General features: G+C 40.0%; 1 protein-coding gene across 1 annotated transcript; it reads right to left on the minus strand.

Annotated features, from left to right (window-relative positions):
• Nucleotides 1-383: 383 nt before the first annotated feature.
• Nucleotides 384-7,866, minus strand: LOC108438118 (protein FAM180A). Its single transcript, XM_017715702.2, has 3 exons — nucleotides 7,659-7,866; nucleotides 5,239-5,336; nucleotides 384-2,349 (listed from the first exon to the last, which is right to left on the minus strand). The coding sequence occupies exons 1-3, from the start codon at nucleotides 7,735-7,737 to the stop codon at nucleotides 2,020-2,022; spliced, it is 507 nt and encodes a 168-aa protein (XP_017571191.1). The 5' UTR covers nucleotides 7,738-7,866; the 3' UTR covers nucleotides 384-2,019.
• Between the last annotated feature and the right edge of the window lie 3,347 nt (nucleotides 7,867-11,213).

The following is an 11,213-nucleotide window of genomic DNA, read 5'->3' on the forward strand; positions in this document are numbered from 1 at the left end:
GTCCACTCACTGTCTATTTTATTAGACACAAATACCTTGGATGCTGTTGGCTGGATATTTTTAGTTGGTGGACTATTCTCATGTCCAGCAGTGACACTAAGGTGTTTAAAAAGTCCAGCAGCACTGCTCGTCTGATCCACTCAGACCACACTCACACACTAACACACCACCACCACATGAGTGTTACTGCTGTGCTGAGAATGATCCACCACCCACACAGTACCTGTCCTGTAGTGGTCCTTTGGGGGTCCTGAACATTGAGGAACAGGGTCAAAGGGGGCTAACAGTGTATGCAAAGAAACAGAGGATTACAGTCTGTAATTCTAGCTCCAACATGGTAAGTAGAGCTGATAAAATGGACAATGAGTGGTGAAGCAAGGTGGTGGTTTTAATGTTATGGTATGTTTTTATTGTAATCATTTCAGATCAGCGAGTGGGTAAACCTATTCTTAAAGTCTACATACTCTTTAGTCCGCTCTTCTTAGTCCATGTTTGATCTTTTAAGTTAAGTAGACCTATTTCTTCCGTTCTTTGGATGATGTGAAATTATAGTTCTAGTGTTTAGTCACCACAGTAAAAAAAGAATACTTAATGATTTATTGAAACTTGAGTTAAATGCTTTCTTTATTGTTCTGTTTACTGCTAATTTATTGAAACATGATGCTTGTTAATGCTGCCATTAGGTACTATGCTGTTTATTTGTCAAGTTACATTATTGGTAAATTCATCATTTTTGATGCCCAGAATGGAAGCAGGACCCTAGCACCCTAGTACTAGCACCCATGTCATGAACCACATGGGTTCATGAACACCCAGCAGCCCTGGGATTCAAACCCACCACCCTCCAGCTGCTGGCTTGATACCTTTACCACTAGCCCATCCACCCCTACATCCTTTGGCTGTCGCTAGCATAATGAATAGCCATGGTTATATGTTATAATGTATAAAGACATATTGTAAACAATGTAATGTTTAGTGTACGAACAAAAATGGACTATAATCGATGTAATGAGGTTGCGTTATGTTAAAATGACTAGCTTTAGTAATACGTTAAGCATATGAGATGGTTTGTCATTATTTTCAAGACTTAAGCCTTGAATGCTTTTTTGCATAAATATTGTTATCAAGATGTACACAGAAATAAAGACGGTGTATATTACATAGTACATGTAGATCAATAGTGTAACATATACATGAACCAGACACAGTGCAATGATGCAAGCAGAACTAGAGAGTGAGCAGGTTTGGACTCTTCTTTCCACCACATGCCCATTATAGAGGGGAACAAATGACATGGATTAAACATCTTAGAAGATAAAGCAACATGCCTTACACAGTGGAGCACCACAAGGACTTTGAATATGGAAAAAGACACTCTTTGCACTTAGGGTCAAAGATATCATTAGTGTTCATGGGTCAGGAAGCACAGTAATATCACAATAACTAATATACCGTAAGTATTTGGACAGACATCATAAAATGTTTATGAAAAGATATGTGTTTCAGAGACACACACTTTTAGAACAACATCAAACTGATGATAGACCTTTTGCGTGGAATTCCAGCCATCCTGCAATGAAAATTCTGTAAAGCACAGAGATGGAAGTGTCTGAACGCACCAGCCACCGTTTAAAAACACTTTGCAAAAAAAAATTAAAAAGTTGAAAAATAAATGCTACTTAGTTTTACATTTTGTTTCTTGAACAATAAAAAATAATACAATTGTAAGTCTGGCACAAATGTCAAAATACTTGCCCACTGCAGATGGCGTGCTGGTGGGTCTTTGAAAAGTACCTCAATGTGACTTGACATGTTACAGATTACATTGAATCTGCAACTGAACTCTGATTGCAATGTCACTATACAATGTTTTACTCCGCCTATACACATATTATGAGCTTCTAAAACAGTTCTTATACAAACTCAATGAAAATAAAGCGTGTTGCTCAATTAAATGTCAAACTTAAATGTTCATTCATTCCAAATATTCAGGGTTCCAACAGACTTCAAATGTAGTCCTCACTCTGCTCTCAGATCTCTTTTAATGGCTTTGTAAAGCTGGACAAAGGCATCTTCCCACAGCTCCTTCTGGTGGCCTGGAGTTGCCTGTGCAAGTTTCTCAGCTGTGTAGACCATAGTGAGCACGGTACGCTCAAAGTCCTCTCTGCTTAGGTGTCCCTGGCGCTGTTCCAGTTGGTGACAGAGGCGGCGGATGTCTGATAGTGTTCGCGGAAGAATGTCCTCACACACCACTTCCAGAGGCTGTAGCTGCCGCAGAGACGCCAACTCCTCATCAGCCACATGAAGCACACCCTCCCCTCTGTCCACGTATAGCCCTGACCACAGCGCCTGACCAAAGTGGAACATCCATGATGAATGGACCAACAGAAATGACATAAATGTATTTAGAAATTGTTCAATTGACTTATATTAAAAAAGTTTTTTTTCCTTTTCCTGTAATTATTTTGGTTTTCTTCAGACAACAGTGATATGTGAGGGAAACAACTGTACATGACAGTGTTACTGAAAATAAAAAAAAATACTCTGATGTGTTCAAGAAATGTTTTGTCCTTATTTGTCCTTTAGCATTAATTCACAGGGTCATTTTGTTAAGGACTCCTATTGTGAAGGCCCAGGGGGACAAGTGTGTTAGAAGAGAAAACTCTGCTTACGCAAGGCGTAACTGTGGCCAGCATCAGCTGGAGAATAAAGCACTATGATTTGTGCAAAAGCGGTGTCTCTTGTAACAGTGGTGATCACTACAATACTGATAAACAATAACTCTATATAAATTACAGTGACATTCAACAGTAAAGTACTGTATAATTACTTAGTACTGTATTTTAGTACTGTTCTTTGGGTGGTAAATAAAGTTTAATTTCTGTATATTTCATTAATTAAAGTGGCTTGTTCACTAAATAAGTTACAGTAATGTCATCTCTGCTGCTAGTATATTATTTGTACTGTATCATATTGTACTATATCATACTATGTTTTACCACATTGTACTGTATTTTGATTGTACTATATTGTACTGCATTGTACATTTATTTACACTTACGGCATTTGGCTGACGCTCTTATCCAGAGCGACTTACAATTTGATCATTTTACACAAGTGGGCCAAGGTGGTGTTAGGAGTCTTGCCCAAGGACCCTTATTGGTATAGTGTAGGGTGTTTGCCCTGGTGGGGGATTGAACCCCAGTCTACAGTGTAGAAGACAGAGGTGTTAACCGCTACACTAACCAACCACTGTATTAGTCCACGTTGTATCCAAAGAGCTGTATTCCTGCAGCCTGTGCACATCATATGTTTTTTAAAACCCCTTCACTGAGAATGATCAGGGCCAGAGGTTTTGGAGTTCTTCAGATGCTTTCTACCTTCAAAACATCTCTCACACTTTTATTTTTTGTCTGTATGTTTTTTATCTCCATATTCTTTTTCATGAAAAATGTAAACATTGTTGGGGCAATGATGTGAATGATTTCTTCTTCTGGTGCCTTTGAAGGTAAAAGGTATAGAGAGCCAGAGAGAAATCTGTTAACTGGTGAGTGTTCTGCTGCGTGGTGCAGTTTGTTTTAGAGCAGTGTTGCTGAGATTGGGCTCAAGGCTGCTACATAAGAAAGGGGATGAGTTTCTGAGTGCAGGCTTGTTGACTGCCTGGTGATGTTTGTGCTACTGGCATCTGCCGAGACACTGTTTACCTCAGTGAGGGGCAGTTGATGGATAAAAGAGTATTAGGGAAAAAAAAGACAATGCGCTCCGCTCACCGGATTGAAAAGAATCCCTCATGAGTGAACTGAACTCAAAGTTCAGAGATGGCCGGAGATGGTAGGATGACTGGGCGATGCTAAAGGCTTTATCTGACTTTTAGGGCTTAGTTTTGTGCATTTTTGCCATCTTTTATTTTTACTTTACTTCAATTTCTTATTGTTGATTACTGTTAAAGTAATAGTTGCATATTTTTTTTCATTTAACCCAAATGTAATCAATCAGCTATTATAATAATCGACAAAAGTATGCAGAATAGTTAAAGGCAGAGAAGCAGCTTACAGCCTTTAGTGTACTGCACTGTGTTATTTTTACTTGACCGTGTTATAGGCACCCCCCCTAGCGATGAAATACTGTCATTACAATGGCTCAATGACAGTGGTATGTGCTAGTGTTATAAGCAATACAGGACAGTCGATATAAATGACTCTAAACAATACATTATACTTCTCCACTCCGCTTTGTCCCACTTATCACAGCACTTGAAATGCAAGCAGTGTAAATTACCTTGGGATCAATAAAGTCAGTGTCTGTCTGTCTGTCTGTCTGTCTGCCTGTCTGTCTGCCTGCCTGCCTGTCTGTCTGTCTGTCTGTCTGTCTGTATCCCCCTCTAATTACCCTGTAAACAACCCAGCACAGACTTACACAAATTTCATGCCTGTCTAAATTGGTCTCTGCTGGTTTAGCTGACCAGCATACAAGCATCCAAAACACACCATATCTTCACTGTCAAAAAACAAACAAAAAACCAAGCATTTCCAAAATGGAAACTTTACAGGAGAGGGAAAAAGAGAAGGTTCTTTACGTTAAATGGCATTTAATATTAAATACTTTATTACAAGCATTTTTGGAGCATTTCTATTGGTCCATTCATCATGAAATTTTCACTCAAATGATGTAAAAAATTTAAATAGCAAAAAATAGAAATGTGCTGATTGACTTAATAACTGTTATTGCTGCTGGGTAGCATAGTAGCATTCAAAATACAACATATGCCAGCATTGCTGGTGACCAGGTATGCAGGTCTGTGCTGGTTTTTCCATCAGGGATGTTATTCCCTTATTCTCTGAACTGCACAACATTCAGACTTCATTGGAACATTGTTTTGCAGGTAATTTGGTGTTTTTTCTTCAGTAGGTATAGGCACCTGGGAGCCAATATTTTCTCTGTACATTTATTTGTGTTCCATACACGGTCATACAGTGTCAGAACCCACATAAGCAAGTCTATTTACTTAACAACTTGACGCAGTTTGGGGTAAGTATGTGATAATTTAATAAAGTAGTTTGCACAATGGCAATTGGTGAGGAAAACACTCACATTAGCTTCATACCTCCATCGAAAAGCTAAAGAAACAAAGTCAAGTATTAAGTATGTCTTAACTGATTGCCCACATATGGGGTGTGTGATAAAAACAGCAAATTTGATTTTTTAAAAATATTCTTTTAAGGAGTGGATGTTGCATACCTCATAGAGCAAGTTGGCATCCTCCACAGATCTCTGAATGGAGGGGTTAAGTAGAGTTGGAGTTCCTCTCTTTACTCTGAAGGCAGACGGGTACAGTGCTGGGAAAGACAAGGTCAGGTCATTGGGTTCAAAGGGTGAGCAAGTCATGGTTTTCTCTTCTTTCTTAGCCATAACAGACCTTTAACCTGAACAATTAAAACATCTGGTAGAAAAGGATTGACCAGCTGTCTGGAAGTAATGCCTCCTATGACAGACAGGTAAAGACTTTGGTAGGGAGACACCTCATATGCTTACAGGTCACAGCTCTTCTCTAAAGCTCCTCTGATAGCTCCTCTGTGGGGATATTAAAGCAAACATCTGTGTGGCAGGCTTGTGATGCTGGATCTGCTCCTCATCAAGGCTGCAGTCACATCTAACAGGGATGCCTCATGTCTCTCACAGCTCTACATGCCAAATCATGCTAGTACTGTCACACAGCATAGACTAACAAGCCTTGCCACAAATATTATCAGCTGACTAAACAAATTGTGTTGGCCTGGGAGCTAAGACTGAATGGCGCTTATGATAGATACAAATTTTGGGTTCTCTTTTCTGTTCTTGGGTTCTAATGTTACTTGCCTTATTGGCAATCTAATCTTATCTTTCTTACTATCTTCTCAGCTCAACATGTTAAATCATGCTAGTATTGTTTCACAGCATAGGCCAACAAGCCTTACCACAGAGATTAACAGACAGTTTTGGTAACAATCAAAGAGGATGTCCTTGTCCACTTTGCATTGCAAGCATTGCTGTGCTTCAGTGATTTGGCACCAAATGACAGAGATGGAGCAGTAGCTGCTAATAAGGTTTGGGTGGCCTTCAAAAAATGTACAAGCTTCCTGTCTTTGCTTTGCTCACCCTCAGTGTTGCTAACTTGAAGCAGAAACATATTTTGTACGATTTCCTTGGAACTCAGAGGGCAGTCACAAGCGCTCAGATTCACCAGTAGGGTGCATGATTCAGCTTGTTGACAGACTTTCATGTAAATGTGACTGAGAGCCATGGAATGTTCTCCATTCACCAGCTACTCTGTCAAAACCACTCTGGTGGTTTACAGGAACCTTTTGTTTGCTTATGTGTCCACTCCTTTCTTACAACAACTTAACTCACATTCGTCATAAGGTCAGAGGAACTTTCTTTGCACCTGGAAAACAGCACGTCCATGGGCTAGCAAGGGTTTTCCTACTGACCTTCAATGCTTGAAAGCAAATGTGAGTGTAGACCCTATTTTACATCAGAAAATATAAGGACCTGAAACTGAGCACTGGTTCTTGCATTTGTCTGCGTAAATAGCTTTTAATTGCATTTTACAGTGTAGTAGGTGAGGTCTTTGGCTAAAGCTGGAGCCAGTCTTCTCACTCTGCCAAATTTCCATTCAGAGGTTAATGTCCTACAAGTGAATGGGTGCCTTACCATCACTCCGAGCCAACTACCATGTTTGGGCCAGCTCATTAAAAATATTTGGAGTTCTAGCCCAACACAGACCGGTAGACACTGGTGCTGATGATATGACTTCCCAAAAATGCTCTATATAAAATAGTGATGTCCTCCCTAGTGGTGGAATGTAATGACATGTCAGTTAGATGTACAGAGGTCAAGCCAAAGCCAGAGACTCACAGCCCACAATGTTATGGCTTTATAAACCCTGCCACCAGGGCCTCAGCAAAAGTTTGGCTACGGTTTAGGATACAGCAGGACAGTATGTCGTTAACAAACCATAAAGGATAAATTGCAAACCCAAAACAATCAAAAGACCAAAAAAATGTATAATAAAAGTTAACTAAATGATCAGACTCAGCTCCTGTTCTGCCTATTTGGATATGTGCTTCTGTGCTGAGATTAGAAGAAGGGAGGATTTCTAAACTGTTTACTTTGTTTAATACTTATGAGGAGGTTTTTTGACACTGGACATCAGTTTGGCTCCGTTTCAGCGCGAGTGTTTGTTTGGGATATTGGATGCTTTTGTGGAGACAGTGTTTTTATTCTTATGGAGGAAGCAAGATCTACAGCTTTGTGTGTCTAAATCCAGTCAAAACAGAACAGCTGAAAGTTCTGCCTCGCACACATTCACGAAAATTGAGAAAGAAACATTCTTTCCACTCTGCTTTTGTGCTTGACTACAACCTAGATCAAGTAAAGCCATTTGTTTCATTAGACCGTATTGAAACTATTTCCTTCAGACATTTTATTTCCTACAGACAATTTGTTGGACCTCCAGACAAAACAAACTGCATCTGTGGACTTATGGTATGCTAAGGCCAAACAGTGCTTGTGGTTAAATGTTTTTAGAGCAATTTTGTTCAAAGTTTCTATTCTGCTCTCAACTTCTGGTTCTCATTTGTATTCTCAGCTAACTTGTCTTATTTGCAGTCACATCTTACCTTTCCTCCAGTGCAGGGCAGCAGATATGGACAGATGGCAGAGGACCAAAGACAGAATCATGAGTACTGTCGTCTCCATACTTTCCTTCGTCCCTCAGGGCTTCTCTGTGTCTCTTGCAGTTAATGTATATCACCGGGGCCCAATCCAGACGTTCAGAACAGTAATAAACAATCCCTGCACATTACGCTCACATACACACACACTGGCCCCAACTCTTTACTCCCACTCTCCTCCTCCTGGCCCATTCCTCCTCCTCTTCCTCTCCAGCACACATTCTCTCTCTCTCTCCATATCTCGCTCTGTTTCTGACTGAGAAAGAAATGTTGTGTGAAAGTAATGTTCATCTGGAAGTCATCACAAGCTCAACGACAATCCGCCAGCTTGTCTGTCCATCGTATCACTTCCTTACCTGTCTGGCTGTTCTTCTGACCTACCTGGTTTCTACTGGCCAGGCCACCGCATCACTTAACGCCAGTGCTTTTTCCAACGCAGACCTTATAATAATTATTACAGGAAAAGCAGTGGAAGTTTCACAATATACCATCACTCTCCAGTTCACACAGTCCAGATGTGGAGGCCACAAAAACAGGTCCATCATAATGTCATCAGGGCCCTCCACCCCACAGTAGCTGCCCTCTCATGCTGAAGCGATAAGGAGTGTCGTTACTGTAGATGGTATGTAGCAGCTGATGTTGAAGTTATTAACTTAGCAATTTCCAGCTGTTTTAGAGGTTTTTGTGCTATGCATTTTTCCTTCAACAACACTGATGTGATATATTTTGATGGCAATGTGCATAATTTACAAATCCAGAAGTGATCTGGATCTTTCATCTTTGTAGGTGAGTATGTACATCAACATTGCTAAAAGTGTTTTAATAGTGTTGAAATGCTGTTTTGTGTTGTCAGTCATATACAATATGATTTTCACAGCAGTTCTCACTGCCCCCTCCTTGCCCAGTATTGCTGACGGGCGGCTTAACAGAGTAATGGCATTTCACTCACAGCCAACAGCACTACAGGGAAAATATTTTATTTGATCATAGTAATTCAAAATATTGGAATCAATTTTTATACCACTGATGTAATGGACGCTAAGGTGCCTACAGAAAGGAGCTCAAGACTGCATCATTTAATGCATCACTGTATAACCTTCCAAAAGCATCCAGACACCCAAATGGAGTAAGTGAAGTTTATTTTAGTGCTGCTGAGGCACAATACAGGGAAACCAACCGAAACAGAGGTCATTTATAAAAATGTCTTAAAGGCACAGTAACAAAAAAACAGCTAGTTTAAATCTAAAAGACAGTGAAGTGGGAAAATGGTCATGTAATGAACTGTGCCTGGTTTTGGGTGCATAAACCCACATAAACATCATAAGTAAATTTCAAGGATGAAACTGAAATGCAAGAAAAAATGTAGAATATGGTCCCATTGAACTATGAATTTGTATGAATTTTCCTGCTGTGATGAGCAGCTGCTGTAGCAGGTCATTCCATACAGGTGCAGAATGTCTGCCATGTCTGTTTATTAACTTCTCAAATCAAATCCTGCTAAGATCAGGATGTTAACTGCAGCCATGCTGTTTTTCACAAATATAGTAAACAAAGATTGGCTGCATACGCATAACCTGGCAGAGGTGAGCCTCTTGGGCATGAATGCTGTGAGCTGATTCTACTTCAGGAATTCAGAGTCTGTTTTCACTGGCCCTGTGTCCGACGTGGCTGCAAGATGAAACTCCGAGTTCCCTAGTGACAAGAGACAAAAACACCAGATCAGCTGCAGTAGCATGCTTAAACCTTTCACGCAGAGACAAAGGTCAATTCAGATGTGCCGCAGAAAAAAAAGCCTCATTTTATTTGAAAGCCAGCTTGTTTATGATCACTTCTACAGTCCACCGCTTAAACAGAATGTACTCTGCAGGGAAATCTGTATTTGCAAATACTGAACATATGGCAGGTGCTGAATAAATCAATAGCAATAGAAGAACCACCGTGCAGAATTACAGGAATATAATTGGGCTCTAGTGCCAAATACTTCATTAGATGACTCCAAAACCTTATCTCATTCATAATGCTGTTCCCAGCCTGTCTGTCTCTCAGCTCCAATATTCTGCCACTTGTGCTCAGTTACAACAGATGTTCGTAAAAAGCTCTCCAGAAAGCCATATGGGCTGTGAGCGGCGCTGCCCTTGTACTTTTTAACACAACTAAGGACAAGAGTTGCATGGTGGCTGAAGCCTGTTGGGTCTGAGATCAGATTTCTCCATGATCAGTGCTGATATTTGCCCAGAGGAGTCTCGCCAGAGACTCGTCACTTTGTTTCACTTTGTTTCATTTTGTTTGCTGTTGCTGTTGTTAAATTCATGAAAGCTATGACTTTGTGAAACTGTATATTTTGATAAGCAGGAACGAAGGGTAGCTTGTATTTTTGTGTGACTATTTTCTGGTTTAGTCGGTTGTAAAATCCTCAACTTTTTGTTTTTATTGTTTTAGCACATGTTCATACCTGAAGTAACTATTCCATGTAATTTTCCATCTTACCATTGAGACTTTTGAGGAAATCATAAACATGAGCTGGTTTCTTGTGAAAGCACTGTTGATGGTGTTTGAACTGGCAGCAGATCTCAACTCTCAGTTTCTATTAGGGTTATAACAGGATTGGGGGCTTGTCAGGGAAATATTTGTGTTTCATTTGTTTGCTGGCGGCTTTCTGATGGTGGGGGAGGTGTGTATATCAGTAACTGTGTGGTAGCAGAAGCTGTCAATGCAACTGTCATGAAATCACATTTGAGTGTGCGTGCTACCATGCCTGCTTTGTTATCCCGTCAGGGTACTCCTCCTTCTGAGCTGTATGTGGTATGTGGCTCTTTTGCCAGTCATTTATTTAGAGCAGTTGTATTAGTTTGGTTCCCCCTTGATTATCTTTATTAATAGTCTGTGACACTACTGAAGCTGCAAACTAGTATTTGAAATATAGCATCAAACACCTTGAATTTTTATGAGAATTGCTAGTCTAACCTTTGTAAATTAATAGGCGGAGTGACTTTTCAGCAACTTTCTTAACGTTAGTTACTGGGCAAAATAACCACTAGTAAATATGAAAGTAATACGTCCCAGGCAGCTTGTACTTGCTTGTTTGCTTTCTGCTCCTTAAGTTGGAAAATTTGGCTCAGCCAGTTAGTGGAAGCCCTTATGTTACTATTGAGTCTTCAATTCAGGTTTTGAATTTAGGATTAGATTGTTTACTGTGATGATGGTAATCTGTAACTCTGGTGTAGATTGGAGAAGGCCTCCTTTGCCTTGTTTTAGAAATTAATCAAATGGTTTCACACATTTTTACATTCCTTATTCTTGTTCTTCTATGTAAGTAAAAAGTATGTAGCTTATGCAAGTTCCTAACATATAAATTGCCAGGAAATCAGTATTTTAGACTTTGTTTTGTACATTGCTTAGTGTGTTTTCTTCCTGTGTTTCTATTGTATCATGTGCAGGTTCAGCGTCCTGTATAAACAAAGGTCGTTCAGCCCCTACCTAGCAGTTCTGGACTCTTTCCCC

Source organism: Pygocentrus nattereri, chromosome 11 (genome assembly GCF_015220715.1).
Source record: "Pygocentrus nattereri isolate fPygNat1 chromosome 11, fPygNat1.pri, whole genome shotgun sequence".
Classification (NCBI taxonomy): domain Eukaryota; kingdom Metazoa; phylum Chordata; class Actinopteri; order Characiformes; family Serrasalmidae; genus Pygocentrus; species Pygocentrus nattereri.